This window comes from Delphinus delphis, chromosome 9 (genome assembly GCF_949987515.2).
Source record: "Delphinus delphis chromosome 9, mDelDel1.2, whole genome shotgun sequence".
NCBI classification, from domain to species: domain Eukaryota; kingdom Metazoa; phylum Chordata; class Mammalia; order Artiodactyla; family Delphinidae; genus Delphinus; species Delphinus delphis.
In genome coordinates this window covers 12,950,607-12,972,923 of record NC_082691.1, presented here as the reverse complement: position 1 = coordinate 12,972,923, position 22,317 = coordinate 12,950,607, and the positions used below count along the sequence as shown (strand labels likewise).

The window sequence follows — 22,317 nt, the reverse complement described above, 5'->3', positions numbered from 1 at the left end:
GGGGACCAAGGCTGTAGATTTTATGCCCTGTGGACCAATCATTTTCTCTCTATTCTAAATCTGAGAACTGAATTATCAACCACTAATAGAGAGTAGACCAAGGTCCACCCATTGTCACAGAAGAATCCAAACAGACCCTACATGGAAAATCACAAATTAATCACTGCTACTAGAAGAAACAAACAAAACCTCGAGCATATGTCCTACTCAAACTCATACTGTCGTCGTATTCAAAGGGTTTCGTTATGTACACCTTGGTTGATGTTTCAGGTTCACTTCCTGGCACCTGGCAAACGGATGTGGACTTAAAGAATCCGAATAAATAAGAACTCTTGGATGTTCTGAAAAATGATAAACATAGGCTCTTGTTTATATGTCTAGAGAAGTGACACAAAGGACATGTCATAAGCCTTGAGGGACCCAAAATAAAGTGATATAAAGTACAACCAATGTTCCCATTTTCTTCCACTGCTAGGTAGAGGGCTAAAAGTAGGCCTTCCCGATGTGGAAATGTTTTAGTTTTCCTACGTAAAAGGTCTCAATGAGATAGAATTTTTTAATGTAAAGAAAACATGTGGAAAATGAGAAAAAAATAAGTCAATGAAAAATGTAAAACCAAGTATAGGTCTCTTTTTTAGTTAATTTATAAAGCATAAAATCTATAAAACCAAGGAATGACTGGACAAAGCACATTCATCTAATCAAACACGTTCCCTTATTCTGCTACCAAGACAATCAGGGCTGACTAGGTTTTTGTGTATCTGCTAAATTACAATCGCCTGCATCTTCCAGTTCACTGATATGAAGTGAGTTAAGCGGGAGTCTCAGGATGGCCACATCTGTGGAAGCTTCCTGGGAAACCAAGGCAACCAGAGTCCCAAGTATTGGTGGTTCCTCCTCCTCCGGTTTGAAAAGTTAGATAATCAACCCATCTTTGTATCTTCCTCTCCCTTTCATGAGTTAGCTTGGCCATGCCCAGGACTACAGAAGAGGGGCCCGCCACTTACTATCCATGGCATGAAGATACTCCATGTGGATGGCCCCTGCGCCGGCGGTGGCAGCGGAGGGGATGATGTCTGCATAGGGACTGCGCTGGCCGGCTAACAGAGCCATCTGATGATAGTATTCCGCTGGGCTGACTCCAGCGTGGGGGGCTGGATGGAAGAGGAGACAAGAAAACATGGTTATTAGTTGAAAGAAGGCCAAAAAGAAGCTTTTCCTGAGACATCCCAAAGTCCGTTAGCCATGCAGCCCACATCAGCCATTCCTTTTACGGTTCTTTCTAGGAAAACTTCCTGAACTCAAATCGTGCTTTCACTGAAGTCTCCCAGATATCACTGATTCGAAAATAAAACTGAAGGAAAAGAATAGAAAAAATAAACTACATGATAAAACTTTCGAAGTGAGTTTGAAGAATCACCAGGAATTCCAAATGATTAAATTGTATTGGGCTGGCCAAAAAGTTCGTTCGGGTTTAAGTAAAAATAAAAGACATTCTTCATTTTCACCGAGAACTTTATTGAACAACGTATTCATTAACCAAACGAACTTTTTGGCCAACCCAATATATGTGTGCATGTATCTGTACACTCATTCCCCTATTTTGCTCCCCCAAATAGAAGTGTCTTGGGAAGATCCCACATGCCGCGGAGCAACTAAGCCCGTGCGCCACAACTACTGAGCCTGCACTCTAGAGCCCATGAGCCACAATTACCGAGCCCGTGTGCCACAACTACTGAAGCCCGCGTGCCTAGAGCCCATGCTCCGCAACAAGAGAAGCCACTGCAATGAGAAGCCCGCGCACGGCAACGAAGAGTAGCCCCTGCTCGCTGCAACTAGAGAAAGCCCGCACGCAGCAATGAAGACCCAACGCAGCCAAAAATAAATAAAATAAATAAATAATCTTAAGAAAAAAAAGTGTCGTATCAAATCACTGTATGTGCACAGTTATTTTTTCACATTTCTTACAGTCGTAAACAACTCAGATAACCATGACGTCCTTCACGACATACTTAACATACATCCTTAAGCCTTCTGGCAGGAGGGTCTGAGTCAGCTCTCAGGAACTGGAGGACCCTGGGTCACGAGTGGAAAAGGCAGCACAGCTGGCTTTAATAACACATGACGGTGGCAAGCTGCAATTTTGTGTTCCATAATTTTAAAGCTCTTTTTTTTCTCTTTTTTTCATTACAAAATCAAAAAGAAATACACCTATCAATCTGGAGCAATTTACTGGCAAGCGTCAGCTCTATAGCAGTGGGATAATGATCAGTTTCTGCATGCCAATTTATGTGCCAAAGCTGCAGGACGCTGTAGCAGTTCTGAGGGTGGTCTCCAAATACACTAAGATGTGGATGCAAATCTCAGCTCCACCTCTTACAGCTTCACAGGAAGTTGCTGAGAGCAGTGAAGGCAATGGTGCATGGAAAGTGCTTAGCACATAGCATTCGATCAATAAAAGCTAATTTTATCATTATGATGTAGAAACACTAGCATTCTAGTGATAGGTCTGTGTAGGCTTTACATTTGTGTCCATGTACTTTTTAATTTTTTTACTGAAGTAGAGTTGATTTACAATGTTGTGTTAGTTTCAGGTGCACAGCAAAGTGATTCAGTTATACACACACACATATATATTCTTTTTCATATTCTTTTCCATTATAAGTATTACAAGATATTGAATATAGTTCCTTGTGCTATACAGTAGGTCCTTGTTTATTTTATGTATAGTAGTGTGAATCTATTAATTCCAAACTCCTAATTTATCCCTCCCACCCCCTTTCCCAAACCATATGTTTGTTTTCTATGTCTGTGAGTCTATTTCTGTCTTGTAAATAAGTTCATTTGTGTCATTTTTTTTTTTTTTTTTTTTTTTTTTTTTTTACGGTGTGCGGGCCTCTCACTGTTGTGGCCTCTCCCGTTGCGGAGCACAGGCTCCGGACGCGCAGGCTCAGCGGCCATGGCTCACGGGCCTAGCCGCTCTGCGGCATGTGGGATCTTCCCGGACCGGGGCACGAACCCTTGTCCCCTGCATCGGCAGGCGGACTCTCAACCACTGCGCCACCAGGGAAGCCCTGTGTCATTTTTTTTTAGAGTCTACATATAAGCGATATCATATGATATTTGTCTTTCTCTTTCTGACTTACTTCACTTAGTATGATCATCTCTAGGTCCATCCATGTTGCTGCAAATGGCATTACTTCATTCTTTTTTATATGTGTCCACATACTTCTCATACGTCGTAAAGACAGAGAGATATATACAAAAATCACAGACCACAAGAGACAAATATTAGTGACCTGACTTGGGTATTAATTGGACTCCTGAGAGGCAGAACAACCAACCAAAGAATATTTTAGTCATATTCATCATCAAATACTATGGAAAGCAGATGACAAGATGTTTTAACTAGAGGTACCAACTTCAGTGGCCCCACTAAAATGTCCAGAAGCCGGGCAACATTCCAAGCCCATCGTCAGCTGACCTCTCGACCCCTCTCTCCCTCTGTTCTTATTAGTCACTTCCATGAACCCCCAAGTATTCCATGGAGGTGACTTTCCATTTTTCCCACTAGAAAACCAAATCCAAAGCAGAACGAACTCCAATCTCACTGTTTTACAGTTTTCTTTTTACAGTGTGAATCTTGTCGAAATGGCAAAACTTCTTCATTAGGGACCTTGCAAGTATATTCACTGCACTGAATCAGAGGAAGAAAAGTGAGCCAGCAGCTATTGCTGGAGCACAGCTTCTTGTATGAATGAGTGGATATTTACTGAAAAACCTCAGGAAGCTTCCATCTACTATCCCCACCATGCACGGCCAGCCTCGGAAGCGTCTGAGTGGAGAATGTGGACCGTGCTGCTGGGTGAGACGGACTGCATAGTGTGTCTCTGTGCCCCAACACAAGCATCAGAGATTTGTGGTTTGCCGCAGAGAGCTCATAATCCTCTACCTGTCATCAATACAGCTTACGCCATCCTGGACCTTAACTCAGACGCTAGCAATTGTGGGCAAATGAGTTTGTATATGTGTGCGTGAGATGGGAAATGCTCTTCCTGAACCAAAGGAGCATTTTATCATTGGGCACTTGTGTAATGCACAGGTCCAATTTAAAAGAGTCAGGTGACAAGTAATTGGGAGGCCAACAGAACAACAGGAATTTGGTGCTTTGGAGCTTAAGATGAACATCAAGTATAAGAGAATTAAAGTCAAAGTTTGTTTCTTGTCCCACCGCATCCCTCTTGCAGTGTTCATTTGGTCAAGGACAGAGGGTGCATACAACAGAGCCGGCCCATCACGTTCTCTGCGACCTTGCAGCTCAGAGCGTGGTCCCTAGACCAGCAGCACTGACATCACCTGGGAGCTTCTCAGAAGTGCAGAACCTCAGGCCGCACCTGGACCCACCCCAAAGAGAACAGTATTTTATCACCATCCCCAGGGGATACCTATGCGCACCGGAGTTTGCAAAGTGTGGCTCCAGTGGACACATCTGTATACACGTGTCCTTCAGACACGCAGCACAGAAAAGCGTTCATCAGAAGGGGAGCAAAATGTGCTGGTTACACATGCACAGTGTGGGAATGGCAACAGGGCCAATCCAAATATACGTGAAGCCACAGAGCAGAGCAGTGAATGAGCGCAAGGATTCGGGCGTCAGCGCATTCTGGCTCTGAGTACCACCTCTGCCACTTACTAGCCAGTGAACCAGGTTTCAGGTTACTTGGACCCTCTGCCCTTATCCTCACCTGAAAATGGACATAATATCCCACCCTCATGGAGGTGTCATGAGGCTGAAATGAAAGCACGTAATCACATCACTTAGCACAGCGCCTGGCACACGGGACTCAAGAAGCATCAGTTACTCTATGCCACGTTCCTGCAGAGGCATGACGTATGGAAGCAGACAGGCTGGTCTGAGACTCACCATCTGTGGGGCTCAGCCCGCGGGCGGCCGAAATCATGGAGAGGGACGGGCTGCTGTGTAGGGACCGGATGTAGTCCATGTAGGGGTTGATGTAGGGATGCGGAGGGCTGAAGGGGGACTCAGAAGGTGCAGCGGGATTCCGATGCGGGGAGATCCTGATGAAGGGCAGGTCGGAATACGTGGGGCTACTAGATAAGGCAGAAGGCCTAGGGAAAAAGAAAAGCACACACAAGAGGTATACGCATGAGACCAAGAGCTCCGTAGGCAGAGGCTGTCTGTGAAAGAAAATAAGTAAAATTTTATGTGAACTCAAGGTGTCTTGGGGGAAAGAAGATCAGGCAAATACATTTCCAGCACTAGGACCTTAAGATCATGGTGACATCGTGTAGGTAGAATGCTACTATGCAATTATTTGGGCAAAGAAAACGGATCTCTGAGAAGTTTCCTGGCACTCAGAATATAGGAGAATAAAGCCCTTTGGTTTTCCTCATGAGAAGAAATTCTAAACAGGCATCTGAGCTTAAAGTAGTTGCTGTGATTCTATTTTCCATTTGACCTGGATGTTAATTTTACCATTGAACGTCTCTCTCACCATCATGGTACTGCATTAAAAAAAAAAAAAGAAAAGAAAGAAAGGAAGGAGGGAGGGAGGAAGGAAGGAAGCTAGGAAGGGAGGGATGGAGAGAGAAGAAAGGAAGGAAGATTCTTCTCATCTGGGAGTCTGTGCATGCACATGGCAGAGATGCCTACAAATGAGAAAAGAGACTAATTGCAAAAGTCTGTAAGAAACATGAAATTGACACTCTATACATAGGTGCTCCGGCTTGAGCGTTCTGGGTCTTGAGGTTGTGAGCAAACCCAGTTTCACAGATATGGGTTTCCCTGTTTTGAAGGCAGCCCCCCTGCTCCGTGAGCCGCAGCCCTGGGAGGCAGCTTCCTCTCACAGCCGTTCTGCACGTGGCTGGCTTCCTGATCAGCCGCGTTCAGTGAACAACCCGTAACGAAGCGCTCCTGGGGTTAGAAAGTTGGAAAAGGTCAGGGTTTTGATCAAGCTCCTGCCTTAGTTATAACGAGCCAAGGTAGAATGTAAGCTTCTGGCTGATGAAAATAAATGCTAAGGCACACCTTGCTGCCACCATACCTCAACCACTCCAGGGAATTCCCTCCCCAGAGCCACCCCCAAGCCCCAGGGACAGGTATTTCTAGAACGGCCAGTCTGTGGAACCCCCCCCTCGCCGCCCTGTTCCTCCTCTAATAGAAAACGTTTTGTGTGGATAATCCAGTGAACTGGCTCTGATGGGCTGAACACTTGTACTTTCCCTTTTTTCATTCACAGAGAATACGGCCATAAAAAGGCGAGACCGTGATAGAGAGGGATGTTCTGAGAACTGCAAACTCCTCTTGCGGCGCTGGCTTCAGGAGTGAAAGGAAAGGGAGGACAAACACATTCTCTCCTCCCGCCTCCCAAGCAAAGGCACGTGCAGCCGCAGCTGGGCTCTGGCCCCCAGCCCCGTCAGAACAGAGTCCTGGGAGAAGCCAGCTCCTCGAAGGGCACTGAGTTAAATGAACCCCAAGCTCAGATCATGAATCTTCTCAGTAGAAAATCAAAGAGGTTAAAACACACGGGAGGGAGAGGATTTTCTTACTTGTTCCTTCTTACTCTTTTTTTCGTTTTGAACTTAAAAAAAAAAAAAAAGAGGCTTTTTATTTGTTCTTCAGATGTCACTTTGGGTGAAATAAAATAAAAATCCAGAGTTTTCTAAATTTACATGTTGGCAGAGTGAGAAGTCACCACCTGAAAATAGCTATTTCTTTTCCAAACAACTTGAGGCTTTCCATACCCACTCAAAAATCAGTAAAAATTCCTTGTTCTTAAATAGAAATTGGCAAGACCTATGAGTCTATCCTATTTTAGCTCTTTACTACAAAATAAGTTAGCTCTGTGTCACTGGTTAAGTCTGACGCTCCATTTAGACCTGTCACTACCTTAGAGCACACCAGACGCTCGAATTCATTCATTCATTTTCTACCACAAAGGAAAATCAATCCTTCCAATCCGATTCGCAAGGGATGATTATCAAGGAACAGGCTCATTTGTAGATTTATGATGAGAGACAGGTGCCGCAGAAGTATAAAAAAGCAGACCTTTCAAGACATCCATGAGATGATACCTCCTAGACAAGCTTTTCTTAGGATCCACGAGAAACTCAGTCTGAACACTGTGAAGTAAAAATCAGTGAAGCAATGACATTGCTAATTGGTTTCTTCGTGAGGCAAAAAATTGGAACCTGTAATTTGTCTCAAGTTCTAGAATTGAGCATGGTAGTAAGAATATTCCCAGAAGCCTAGATTCCATTGCAGAATCATGGATGGAAAAAAATCGGCACTTAGAACAGCATGAAGATTATAGATATCGGGCTGGGGTGCTCACCAGTCCCAAAGAAGCAGGCAAGTCAGGAGACAGCTGATGCTTTTCTCTCCTCGCAGATCTGTGGATGCCTGATGTCTGCCTCCCCCCCTTTCACTTTCGTTTGATCTGTTCTCACAGGAAGACTGAGGGGAACTAGTCGATGAGTAAGGAATCAAGATCTGGACACATCTTCCCCAGCAGGAATGCCCAGGCTCCATCCTCCCTTCCACACCCCTCAGGAGCAACAGCAGAGAAGAGGGTTGGTCCCTCCAGGATTTGGAGATGAAGTCAGGAAACTCCACGCACTCTGGTGCATGTCGTACCCATGCCTGTCCCTCCCCTCCGGAGATGATGCTGGGAAGGTACGGAGTCACCTATTTCTCAACGAGATGGTGGGACATGCTTTCAGACAGGAATGCGACTAAGAAAGCTGCAAATGGAAACAACCTAAGTGTCCATCATCGGATGAATGGATAAAGAAGACGTGGCACATATATACAATGGCATATCACTCAGCCATAAAAAGGAACAAAACTGAGCTATTTGTAATGAGGTGGATAGACCCAGAGTCTGTCATGCAGAGTGAAGTAAGTCAGAAAGAGAAAAACAAATACCGTATGCTAACACATATATATGGAATTTAAGAAAAAAAAAAATGTCATGAAGAACCTAGGGGTAAGACGGGAATAAAGACACAGACCTACTGGAGAACGGACTTGAGGATATGGGGAGGGGGAAGGGTGAGCTGTGACAAAGCGAGAGAGAGGCATGGACATATATACACTACCAAACGTAAGGTAGATAGCTAGTGGGAAGCAGCCGCATAGCACAGGGCTATCAGCTCTGTGCTTTGTGACCGCCTGGAGGGGTGGGATGGGGGGGTGGGAGGGAGGGAGACGCAAGAGGGAAGAGATATGGGAACATATGTATATGTATAACTGATTCACTTTGTTATACAGCAGAAACTGACACAGCATTGTAAAGCAATTATACCCCAATTCAAAAAAAAAAAAAAAGAAAGCTGCAAGGTATCAACTGCTCTAAAGAAAAGAACCATCTAGTAGTCAAAGGCCAGCCACCCCCAGGATACAACAGGAAAATGTTTAATGAGGGTCATTCAGGGAAGGGTCATCAGGAATTCTCGGGACAGCTGAGTCAGAGCAGTGGTACGATGGGAGGGCTCAGGGCTGAAGGGGAACCGACGTGGATGGGACAGCAGCTGTGGGACCCTGGCCGTGATACTCACCACCTTCTTGTCCTAAATAGTCCAATGGGGAGGATACCTACCTCCTGGGGGTCTTGGCAAGTGAATATGACTAAAGCCTGATGTACTGAGCTAGTATCTAATAAATGCTGAAGACGTGCATACAACTTACTTCACAAACTATACTAATATATTCCACTCCTAATATACACACATATACAACAGAGACAAACGTATATATGTACAGATACACTCATACATGCACATAAACACACACACGCACATGAGGGGTGGCAAATACAGCATACTATGTGATTTTCAAACACTGAACTATTGGAACCCTTTTTTCAAAGCAAATCGTATGGTGTGAACACACCTGTCTGCTTTGTTCCCCAACCTGTCAGTCTCCCGGGAGCATCTCCTCGGGGTTCCCAGGACCTCCACTCAAAATCATAACACCACACAAGGTGGTTAAGAACATGCACTCAGTTATCGTTACAGGCAAGAGCTCTGAAGGACCTGGACTTGAACTCAGGCTCATCCTTGACTCTGTCACTGAGGCGTGTTTCCTTATACACAACGTGGAACAGTGACAGTGCTCTGCCAGGGCTGCTGTCACCACTGGCACAGGGCACTCATGTTCTTGGTGGTTGCAAGAACCATCCATCAACTTTTTTGTGTGTCACCTGTTTTCAGTTCAGCAAACAAATGTCCAAAGAGCAAGACTTTTGGAGACTGGTGTTCTCATGTCCTTGCTGTTCAATTTCTCACTGAAAGTTGATGACTTATTCATTCTGTCTCCAAATCAGGCTCTTGTGAGTTGGGCTAGCATGACCCTCCTCTAGCACCGAAGACTGACAAGAATGGCTTTCTAAGTCATCAAAGCCGAGCACCCAGCCTTGAACTACAATGGCCGTGGCAGCCACCTGACATGGATGTAAACATACATAAACTACAGTTTTTCCATAAAGCTGCTTTTAACCTTCCCTAACAGAGTCATTTCCAAATTCTTGGCATCTAGATCGTTGGTCATTTATTTTGCTTTTAACTGTAAAGCAAATCTGAAAGGGAAGACGTTACATTTAATAGGCAGATGTGTATTCACCGCTGGAAGAAAGAGCCATTCAAGTTGACGGCCAGAGGGGTGAATTCTATTGAAGAAAGAAGAGGTGGGAAATGTCAGGAAGGCAGTCACCAAGTTTTCCATATAAATGACATATATCATTTCACAAACTACCCTAAAGTTGACCTGGTAAATATTTGTCAAGCTTTTGCTAAACATCTTCATGTGTGGATTACAGGCGCACGAGGAAAAAAAATTATAGGTGTCACTTTCTCGGTTTATATTTTTAGTAGATACACACAGAGATTGAATTGAAGATTACTGTTGGCCTCTCATGACTCTCTCTGCCTTTGTAGCTTTCGGTTCTCTCTTTTCTGGGGCTGTATGTGGCTCCGTGGTTGGAAGGCAAACACAAACCATGGAGGAAAAAAAACAAAAAACAAACAAACGTTCCGGGAAGAACACTGAAATTTAGAACTGCTCCAAGAACAGGGATCCCAAGCTATTTATGTTGTAGCCAAAGAGTATAGAAATAGGCCTGTGACCCCCTCAAACTAAATCATAAAACTGCTGTCTAGGAAAAAGATGTCCAAGTTGTAGAGGGTTTTCTGGGTGGCCAGAGCATCACCGAGGGGAGGAGCTATGGTTCCATGACCCCTGCATCTTGGCTCATGCATTTAAGACCCCAGCCTGCCCATCGAGGGATAACGTCCCCTATACTGCTTCCCCCTCTCTGTCTTCCCAAGGCCATGAAGACCCAAGGCGTGGCTGCCATTTTGTTTCCATATCGCCCAATGGATAAATGAAGTATAGCTTTAGACAAGAAAGCAGATGGGAATTATTTTTATGTTCTCCCCAAAGACAATAAAGTAATATAAAGTTTGTGTTTGTTTGTGGAAATAATTTAACTTTGGATTAATCCTTTTATAAGGTCATGAAAATAGATTACAATGAAAAGAGTAGAGATTCTTATTAGAGTCTTTTAAACATTATACTATGATAAACTTAAAAACAAAACAACATGTATTGCAGAGAGTAACTGGACTTCTTAGTTAAAATGAAACATCATTATATAATCTAATTTGTTACTGCCTTTTCATCTATCTTATTGGGTTACTAAAATGCCAAGATTAAAATCACGGTATTCCATCACTTGCATTACCCATTATGAGAGCATTAAGCAAGGTTTATAGGTTGGATTATTACAATTCGCTTTCATGTTGCTTGGAACACTGGAAATGTACACACACCCCTTGCATTCTGCGGTACGCATGAGAGCTTCAACTACCCGAAGACTGAGATGCTGGGGGTTTTTTTTCTACATAAGTTAATTTTTGTTTAATTTTGTTCTTTCCGTAAAAAGTACACACTCTTCATATTCAAGTAGTGGCTTAACAGACAACAGAGGGGAGCTACCCCTTATAATGTATTTTTAATCAACTAATTAATTACTCAATAAGCACAGTTCTAATAAACCAAATTTGTAATAAAACATGTTGCTTTCCATACAGCGACAGAAACAAATAACGAAAATGTCCGCGGCTCATACACCAGACACCGTTGGAAATCTGCATAGTCCTGAACTTGGTCTTTTTCTCTATTCAAGGTGAGGTTTCGGATAACTGCTGCCCCGGAATCATCACGCGCCCCTGCGATGTACACATGGGTGTGCTGGTTATTTCCCACTTTGCCAGCCTTCAACCCGGAACCTCTGCATGCCCTGAAGGCTGCACTCTGTGGTCTGAATCAGCAAGCTCCCTTTCCCTCGGGATTCCACTACGCAGATGCACCGGCAGGAACTGGGGGCAGAGGGGAGACAAGTCAGGGTAGGAACTCCCCTCACTTCCTTCCACTAGTTACAGTTCTGCTGCTGGCATTCTTCCCCGCAAGGGCCCCGCTCCCCAAGTGCGACCCTTCTTCCTTGGCTCTAGCCCTCATTGCCCTTGTCCTCTGCCTGCACCTTCAGGCTGGGGCTGGTAACCTCCTCAAACTTTTGCTAGTCCTGGAGGCTCTTACTATCACTTTCCGAGCCCTTAACCTTGTCCACACCTCTGGAAATATCTGCTCCATGGAACTGCCAGGGAAACTGCTAGCTGATAAGATGGTTCAGTTTCAAATCTCATTTTCATCTTCTCTGCAGGTAAAGAGTATTTCCCATGAATTTTTAACTGACCTAGGCCTTTTACAAGTTTACCATATTGGATTTCAATTTTGAAAAGCTACATGTATAACCACACAGATGAATATTTCAATGAGATGTTCATTCGATATACATTTTATTGAAAATATATTTACTAAGAATCCATTATGATTTTAGCACTTTGGGGGATTTCAAGAAACATAATATATGGTCATTTGGTCCCTGCTCTCCAAGAGTTTATAGTCAAATGGGGGGAGGCGAAGGCACACACACATAAAGTGTATAGAGAACAAGTCTTATCTGATGGGTCAAAATGCGTCAACAGGAGCCTTCCAGGATGCGGTCTGGTTACGTAAAATATGCAACATGAACTGTGCTACCAAGAGTAGATAAGATTTGGATAGAAGTAGCCACTGAAGGTGAAGGGACATCACTTAATGTACACGTTAATGCTAAGAGGCTGAATATTTTCTCAGAGGGAGAATTCAAGGGCTATGGTTGATTTCTTTAACAAAAAAAAAAAGAGAGAGAGAGAAAGGGAGAGAAATATTTGTTTTAATGGGGAAACATCATTTCAAGGGATCTGAGAATGACCTTCTTATTTTTTTTATTTTTTATTTTTTGCAGTACACGGGCCGCTCACTGTTGTGGCCTCTCCCGTTGTGGAGCACAGGCTCCAGATGCGCAGGCTCAGCGGCCATGGCTCACGGGCCCAGCCGCTACGCGGCATGTGGGATCTTCCCGCACCAGGGCACGAACCCGTGTCCCCTGCATCGGCAGGCGAACTCTCAACACTGCGCCACCAGGGAAGCCTAAGAGCTATACTATTTAATGTTTAATAAGAAAATATACATAAAGCCTTTAGCCGGGGACCTGTTACGTGGTAAGTTCTCAGTAAATGTTGGCCCCTGTGACCAACACGCTCATTCCTACTGCTGCTGTTGCTACTAGAGCTCTGGGTGGTCAAGGCTAAAGCCACGCTGCTTTCATTGCATCCTCGTGCATTCCTTTCCTCAGTTCTGGAGCCGGCCTGGGTTCAGCTCTCCTGACATCCTTGGTGTCATCTAGGAGGGTCCCCCCAAACCTCTTTGGACAAAGCAAAGAGATTAGTGACTTTACCTGACCATAGTAAAATGGATGGGATTTTTTTTTTCCCCCCTGAAAGTAAATTCAAGGGCATGATTATTCTGTAACTTCACTGCCATGAAAAAAGAAAACGTGGTGATGAGGGGACGAAAATTTCGAAGTCTGATTTCTCTGACATTCCTGTCAACTTTCCACTGATTCTAATAGATTGGAATTGTTTGGAATTTGATGAATTACCAATACCCCCCAAACAGCAGGCAAAATGGCAAACTAATGTCCTTTTCCAAGAAGAAAACACACTTCAAAACAGAAAGATGTTGAAACACAGCAGTGTGGAGTGACCAAGGACTGAGTCTCATGAAATTACAGCATCTAGAAAATCTCTGGGTCCTATGGCGTTTGTTCCTCAGTGTTACATTTTCTTTCTTCCCTTTCTTTTCTTTCTTTTTACTTTCTTTCTTTCCTCCTTTCCTTCTTTCTTTCTTTCCTCCTTTCCTTCCTTCTTTCTTTCTTTCTTTCCTCCTTTCTTTCTTTCTTTCCTTCAGGTGTTAACGTTTTCTGATAATATAGAATTCTATCAACCATGACACCCTCTGGTAGGATTTGAGCCACAATACCCGTCAGGTATAAGGAAAAAGGACAGTAAAGTAGTACACAAGATTCGATTAGAACTGCTGATTTAATTAACTAAACAAACAAGCCTGTGCTTGTATCATTTACCTGGAAATTTCCACCATTCAACGTCAACAGATACTTAAAACATCTCAAGAGCCCCAGGATTTAAGTGAGAAGCCTCCCAGCTGGAGGCTTCAGATACTGAGTGGACATAATTAATTAGAAACAGGAAGTTAGGTTCCACAGTTTAATCGTTGCTTCACGTTGAGTCCTCTTATAGATGGTATGGAGGACATTTATAACAAAGACAGGGTGCATCTGGAATGCTGACCCAAGGAGGGATGAGGCTTCTGTTTTAACCGATAATTTTGTAAACATTACTTCAAGAACCAGCTCGAATAAATCCTTTATCCACAGCAGTCTGGCACGTTGAGCTCAGGTGTGTCTTCCAGGACAGGAGCTGGTGTGGACTTTTTCTCTGGGACCATCATCATCATAATCCTTGTAATTATGATGATGACTGTTAACTACAGACTAGAGTGTTTACTGGGTTGTCTCTTATCATCCTTGGCCAGATGCCTCTGACTCACACTTTCCCTCATGCTTTAAATCACCCCTATTTTAAGTGATAACAGAGATGTCCATCAAGGAACTATTATTATCTAAATAGCTCTCCTCCAGAAGAAGACCCCCCAGGTTTGCCAGGGGCCTCTGGCTTAGTAAAGGTGAAAGTAAGAGGCCCTTTTAGAGTGCCACGCTCTTTCGATTTAACTGGAATTAGATCTTCTGAGACTCTACTTCATGTTGATCAAGACTTTATATCCCAGGCACGCTTCTTGATATTCTAGACTTTTAACCCTTCTTGAAATGGAACAGGACCCTATGGTCTTTGCTCCGCCCCCGCAACCCATGTCCTCTGCCTGCCTTTTGTCTGTGGAAAACTTTAGCCAAAAAATAAGTTTCATCAGAGGAGTGAGAAAATGGAGAAACAAAGGAAAGCAGTCAAAGGAGACCAAATAATAATAATTTAGTCGTTAAGCGTAGTCAAGGACTTTTAGTTCCTTCTCAAGGGCTATAAAATAAAGCAAACTTTCCTTTCCACCAACCTTGCCTCTTTATTGGCTTTTGAGCGGTGAGCAGCCGGACCCCACTTTCAGTTACATACTGAGGGTGTCAAACTTTTCCAAAATAAGTTAAATATGAAAGGTGTATATCTAATGATCTAACGTCCTGGGGGAACAATTTGTCTATATCATTCCATAGGAAAGAAGCATTAAGCTCTACATAAGGACACAGCAACGTCCTAGGGTTCTTGTCATCCTGGCTTTGGAGAACTTTGCTGCAGGCAAAGGGAATAACATCATGAGAGGCTGAAAACCCGTCTGACCACTGGAAAAGGAAGCACACAGCCTCTTGCGGCACTCTGTTCTTCCCCATGAAAGCAAGTCTTCTGACACCGCAAGTAAGGATGGATTGAACTTACTGGGAATATCTATATGATGTGTGGAAATCACCTGTTCAGATTACCCTCAGAGAACCTGCATGGGACCACAGCCTTTCTGAAGACAGCTCTTTGGGCTTTCCTTTTCTCATCTGTAAAACGTGAGGATCTGGATGAGATGATCTCCACTCCACCCACCAGGGTCAAAGTATCTTTTGGTCCTAAAATCCAACGTTTTCTATGATTCAAATCATTTGTGTCCGTCTGCCTTTGAGCAGCTGTGACAATTCATGTGACCAAGTCTGTAACTTGAATAAAGTTTAGTTTGAACATTTAGTGACACTTCACTTGAGTCTCATTTTCCTTCTTTGCTCCCTCTTCATTTTTAAAAAAGAATTTGATTGAAACATAGTTATTTACAATGTTGCGTTAGTTTCAGGTGTACAGCTGAGTCAGTTATATATATATTCTTTTTCTGATTCTTTTCCATTATAGGTTATTATAAGATATTGAGTATAGTTCCCTGTGCTATATATGGTAGGTCCTTGTTAGTTATTTATTTTATATACAGTAGTGTGTATATGTTCCCTGTGCTATATATGGTAGGTCCTTGTTAGTTATTTATTTTATATATAGTAGTGTGTATATGTTAAGCCCAAACTCCTGATTTATCCCTCCCCCTGCTCCCCTTTGGTCACCATAAGTTTGTTTTCTATGTCTTTTGCTCCCTCCTTTTTTTTCCCACATTCTATTTTTTATTTTTTAAACATCTTTATTGGAGTAGAATTGCTTTACAATGGTGTGTTAGTCGCTGCTGTATAACAAAGTGAATCAGCTATACGTATACATACATCCCCATATCTCCTCCCTCTTGCGTCTCCCTCTTTTGAATGGCATTGCCATCATCACTGCGACTGATGTCCCCCTGCCCCTGGCCACTCTGGTCTTCAACTTTGATATTTCTCCCTGGAGAAATGAAAGCGTCTGGCTTTACGCTGATTGGATTTGGATGGTGATGGATGAGCAAAAATTGCGACCATGTGAACGGTTCGGTACTGAGCCTCAGCTTAAACCCTAAAGGAGCTTTACCAGTGAGTTCATGGCTATTAGATGTTTTTATATTAACAACACTTTTCCCATCCAGGTTTGTGCATTTTATCTTTATTCTTTCATATCCTGAAATTGCTTGGATAACAGAGAGGGTTTATATATTATACACACAGACACACACACACACACACACACATTTCTAAGAGCAGCCTGAACTTTTAGGGGAAATTGAAGAGGCTTTGTGTCAAGTACAGCTAAATCCGGCCTTTCCATATCAAACCTCTGCTAGAAAATTACTGTGCAGATGATAAGGCAGAAAGATATAATAAAAAGTGACTCTACTCAATTTACACTGCAATATTGGTATGACTGAATATTTCTCATTCAGGTGCCTGATAAAATCGCTAAACTGTATTGCAGATAAATAAAGGAGGCTTCTGTCAAGAATAAACACCATTAATCATGAAGTCTTACCCTCTGAGAGCCCGTGCTATGCATCTGCACGAATACACCAACACAGCCAGCAGGCAACATATACTTCCTCGCTTTATACCCTTTCAGGCTGAAGTTGGCCTCCTTTTTCATTTCGTATGATTCAGGCAGCAAGAGCATTTTGAAAACACTCTCTTTACATTTTAACTTTACACTCTGCAACTGGGTCCTTTATTACAACATTGAGGAAACATCAGCTGGGTTCTTGGGGGAAAAAAATCCTCGACGATGAAATAATTTTTTGGTTGATTACAAACCTACCCAGTCAATATATATATGATCTATACTGTATTTCATCAAAGCTAAGATGCTATTGATCTAAAGACCCAGCATTATTTTAGGAACCACTCAGAAGGATGGTTCTTCCTTATCACCTTCAGTTTTTACTTTATACTTATGAAAAGAGTTCTTTCAGGCTTATTCGGACAGAGGCTTTGTCATATATCACTGCAGTACTTGCAGAAAAAGGAAAATCTAAGGCAAAGTAAGTTTATTGAGATACCTGTTGCTGTACACCTGAAACTAACAAAATGAAACTAAATTAAATTTAAAAAAAGAGATACTGGAAACTTCCTCACGACTGCCACTTCCCAGTAGCAATCGTAAAATACAACAGACTGTAAGATACATTCCAATTTCAGAGATGTTAAAAGGTGATGAACTTAGAATAGATGGCTTAAATATGGTGATAGCCACGTGTTCGGTCATTCTGCCATTTGTCAAATACTTATGACGTGCCAGAGGCTGTGTTATGTGCTACCTATTTGCTCCTTCATTGAATACTTGATTCACATGGGACTGAATAATTCAACTGGGCTTGGACAGAGTAGGTAATCTGATAGCAAATACCCAAGCTGGATTCAAATCAAGTCTATAATTGTAAACACAAAGGAAAATTACTCCAAGACGAATACAAGTACGTGCATCCATGCTTAAATGCACTTATATCTGAGCATTATTGAGGCTTTTACACAACCAGGACAGTATGATTTTCCAGTGACCTTTTCACTCCAAAGGGAATTGATTTGAACATTCACAGATTCACGGGGCACACAAGGCGCCCAGTGGCCCTGTGCGCTGGTGGCCCAGGGATGTGTAAGGCATCACTAGAGAGTGTGGGGAAAAAAGCAGGAGGTACCACCAGAGTTTGTGCAAGACTCTCCCAGCAGATCTTCACAGGAGGAAAGAGGGTAGGAGAAAAAACTGGCATGTGGGCATGTACATATCAGGGCCAGGATGTTTTCATAGATTCCTCTTCTAAGGAAAAAAACCATGAACAAACCGCAACTTTCCATAACCGTGGGATGTTAGAAGGCATCTGAAAGATCATTTAATCCGATGATTTTACTTCACAGATGAAAACAAGGAGACCCAGAGAGGTCAGGGCCCGTGTTCAAGGACCCAGTGGATCTGTGGCAGAGCCGAGATGGAAATGAGTGAGGCCCACATTTATTGTGAAAACAGCTTATACAGAGGCTCATCCGAAGCCAATCGAGTTAGGTTGGAATCGAGTTAGGTTGGCATTTTCAGGAATTACACTTTGAAACCCGGAAAAAAAGCATTATCATGGGCTAATGTCACCAACATTCTATTGGGTGGAGAGGAGGAATGCTCAGAGGCGATTACTCAGCAAAGCTGTAATCCAGTCCTACTTGTAAGGGATGTTTCATTGTGTTACACAGGAAGTATTCCAACAGCTGTGTTTTGGCTCCCTGGGGGATCTGTTTTCAGAGCCCACTCCAAGGAGGAAGGGCCTCTTGTAGCCAAAAGAGGTTTAATTCCCATCTTCCAAACAAATCCTCCCCGTGTAAAGAAGCACCGTGATCCCGCAGAGTGGATGCATTTATTTGCCGAAGAGAACACAGACTCTCACAGAAAGACTGGGCCCCGCAGTACGCAGCCATTCCAACTGACACCAAGAGCTCAGTTCGAACCAGGACCAGCAAGAAGATAAAGGATCCCAAGAAACCGGAACCAGGCCCTGGCCACACGGCTCGGGACCTTCCCCAGTTCCTTAAGGAAGAGCTTCTGTGTCTATACGGGCATTCACACTGCATATAATTTTCATCACAGATTGCATGTTCAGTCATCTCTGAAAAACTCTTTGGTCCTCTTTCGGGAAGTTTCAAGTCAAAACCACTTCCAGGCACATTGTCAACAAATGGAGGTTCCCTGTACCTGCGTGTCAGAGTCAAGTTTCTCATGGGTTAAAAAATGGTTCAAAACAGGTGAACAGACCCCTTAGAGAATTCTGTTCTTAAGACAGCTGAAGTTTTTCTGGCGGTATCGCAATGCTTTCACAATACCTATCATGAAGGCATAATTCATTAAAGAATCAAATATTTAAACTATATTAGTAGAGGTTAAAAAAACCGTAATTCGTAAGTCTGTTCACTGCCCATCTCTGTCTCAGTCATAAATTGCACTTCAGAAAACATATACGCACAAGAAAATATAACGGCTATGATTAGGATATCTGCATAATTTTCATGATTGTTGTTCGTTATTTCTACACAGACATGCATTTTGTACAAAATAATTATGAAATTCCAGATGTAGATTTAACTTGAATGGAGCTAGCGGGCTCCCTCCCACCCGGCCCAGGACAATTTATGTTACTGAATTCGGCATGAGTATATGAACCTGAACTGTCCTCTTTCAAGAGCCTGAGTCACGGTGAAGGGACTAGTACCCTCCTTCCGTGAGTTTCAAGCTAGCGATGATTCAACAGCAGCTATGTTTTTATTTTTTTCATATAATGTATTTATTTATTTTACATCTTTATTGGAGTATAATTGCTTTACAATGGTGTGTTAGTTTCTGCTTTATAACAAAGTGAATCAGTTATACATATACATATGTCCCCATATCTCTTCCCTCTTACGTCTCCCTCCCACCCTCCCTATCCCACCCCTCCAGGCGGTCACAAAGCACCGAGCTGATCTCCCTGTGCCATGCGGCTGCTTCCCACTAGCTATCTATTTTACGTTTGGTAGTGTATGTATGTCCATGCCACTCTCTCGCTTCGTCCCAGCTTACCCTTCCCCCTCCCCATATCCTCAAGCCCATGCTCTAGTAGGTCTGTGTCTATGTTTTTAAACCAGAATGAAGCACTACTCTCGCTAATGAGGTTACAAAATGTCTTTAGGTCTCCGTGTTAGGGGCACTCACAAGCACTCTGCTTAGCAGAGGTCCACGGCACTTGGAAGCTGTGGACTAATCACCCAGGCCGGAATCAAATGGGCTGGAAGAATTCGGAGACTTGGCTCCGAGGAATGTAATTCATGCAGAAAAGCGCTATCAGAGCGAGGCCAGGGAAGCTCGTGGGAAGAAAGCAAAATAAACAGTTCAACAAAGAAAACAAAGACGGGCCAATAGCCTTTTCTGAAGCTTGAGTACACTGAGACTTCAGTGGGGTCCCCCAGACAAAGACCTCATCAAAGAACACCCTTGCAAAGCAAACAGACCCTGAAGGACGTTTCCCTCCTGCACTGGGGGAGAAGGGACCAGACTCTAGTTTTCTGTCTTTCCAATTCAACTTCCTCTCACCTTCCTCCTCCCAGCAAACAAAGAAACACCAAACAACAATAATCAAAATAACGGAACAGTCCTATGTTTGTCTGGGTCCAAAGATGGGGGGAGGTGGGGAAGTCCAGCCAAATTAAAAATGGTGCAGTGTAATTTCTGACTGTGTTTCAGGTCACGGGAAGGCCCTCACCAGTGTATGACCCGTCTTGGTCAGAGACACACAGCCTGCTCTGCACACCCCAGAGATGGAGAGAGACCATGAAGGGCTCAAGGACTTTCACTTTGAAAAGTCTCACAAGCAGCAAGGGACATCACCACCCGGGTGCAGGTGCCTGTCGACTTGGAGAGAATCCCTCCATAGAGCTCAGTGCAGCCTTAGGCCTGAGGTTGGGCCTCTGCTTTCAGCAACCCCCATACCCCCGATTCCCTGACATCTGGCAAACTCTTGAATTGGACTCTTCTTCACTCCATCCAGTAACTATTGATACATGTATCTCAGCAGCCCTGAAATCCAAAGTCTGAGTGACCGGATTTTGATCATTAAAACAAGATTAAAATACTTCAGGCTGACTTTCTTTTCTCCTCTTGACTACTTCCATGAAGAAGAGATCATGCAGTCTTTTATCAGCTAAGCTCCAGGACAGGCTGAGATGACCACGAGAAAAATGGACAGACGTCAGCACCGTGTATGTGTGTGTGTGCGCTTATATGTGTATGTGAGCATGTAATATATATATATATATATATATATATAGTGTGTGTGTATATATGTATATGAATATATATGTGTGTGTGCTTATATGTGTATGTGAGCATGTAAATATATATAGTGTGTGTATATATGTATATGAATATATGTGTGTGTGCTTATATGTGTATGTGAGCATGTAAATATATATATAGTGTGTGTGTATATATGTATACAAATATATATATGTGTGTGTGCTTATATGTGTATGTGAATATATATATAGTGTGTGTGTATATATGTATATGAATATATATATCTGTGTGTTTTGGGGGTGTATATGTGGATCTGTGTTTATACATGTATGTGAGTGTGTGTATATATATATAGTGTGTGTATATATGTATATGAATATATATATGTGTGTTTTGGGGGTGTATATGTGTGTGTGTTTATATATGTATGTGAGTGTGTATATATATATAGTGTGTGTGTATATATGTATATGAATATATGTGTGTGTGTGTGTTTTGGGGGTGTATATGTGTGTCTGTGTTTATACATGTATGTGAGTGTGTATATATATAGTGTGTGTATATATGTATATGAATATATATATGTGTGTGTGTGTTTATATATGTATGTGTGTTTATATATGTATGTGAGTGTGTGTATATATATATATAGTGTGTGTGTATGTATATATGTATGTGAGTATACATATGTGTGTGTGTGTGCATAGTGAAATAACAGAAAACGCTTACGTTAAAGAAACTGAAAATGTTAATATTAACACAATCTCATATAATCCTAATTTTCATGTGTTATATCCCAGGTAAATACAGTAGGAAAAACCTTTAAAAATCAGAGACCTCTTTAGAAGTCTGATTGCCTTTTGTCCTGATTTAACCTTTGAATCTGTTTCTGAAAACTTTCACGGGTGTGCACAGTTTATGTTGAAAACCACGTATGCTAGGAAGATGGGGATTTTGTTCATGGGGGAGTCACAGATCTCTTTGAATAGAGGCAAGAAGCATTTTAGGAAGCTAGCAATGCTTTCTTCGGACCCTGTCTTCAAAATGTAAATCATATTCAAGCAACAGGGTTTGGTGATTTGTTTTTCAAATCACTTGGCAGGTCATTTAACCGTCAGTACATCTCTTTTCCCACCTTACATAATAAAGATACTGTTCACTTCTGGTGAGCTTGGCAATATTTGAATACTATTTGAATGTATTTGGAAGATGGTGATTCTCTAGTTAGTGCTAAACTCATTCTAGGTAGTAGAAGACACACATGAACCTTGTCAGGCCCTGGGAATTATTTAATGCACTGAGTTAATATAACTCCCTCAGGCAGAAGCTCTTACTACTTAGGAATGACTGGGGCCTGGGGGGTGGGTGGGTGGTGTCAGGTTCCTTAGGAACTATTCACAGGTACCCACTAGCAACCAGGGCTGAGGGACCCTCACAGGTGAACTTGTAAAAGAATGCCTTCAACTGCCTGCCGCTCATTCATTTTGGTATTAATGAATTAGATTTTCAGATGGAGGCTAAGTTCCTATTTCCTATAACAGTCCCAATGGCAAAATTTTTAATGAAATTATAATCTCTCTGTAGTTGGATAAGAAAGTTTTAAATATCTATAACTCATAAACATGTGGGATGTTTCATTAC

At 42.7% G+C, this 22,317-nt stretch overlaps 1 protein-coding gene across 1 annotated transcript in view; it reads right to left on the bottom strand.

Annotated features, from left to right (window-relative positions):
* The window catches only part of GLI3 (GLI family zinc finger 3), a 286,095-nt gene that overhangs the window by 83,132 nt on the left and 180,646 nt on the right, over positions 1-22,317 (bottom strand). The window contains exons 5-6 of the mRNA XM_060020203.1: positions 4,925-5,130; positions 1,008-1,154 (exon numbers count right to left, since the gene is read on the bottom strand). Of these exons, the coding sequence (XP_059876186.1) occupies positions 1,008-1,154; positions 4,925-5,130 (353 nt within the window). The remainder of the gene's footprint in view (positions 1-1,007; positions 1,155-4,924; positions 5,131-22,317) is intronic.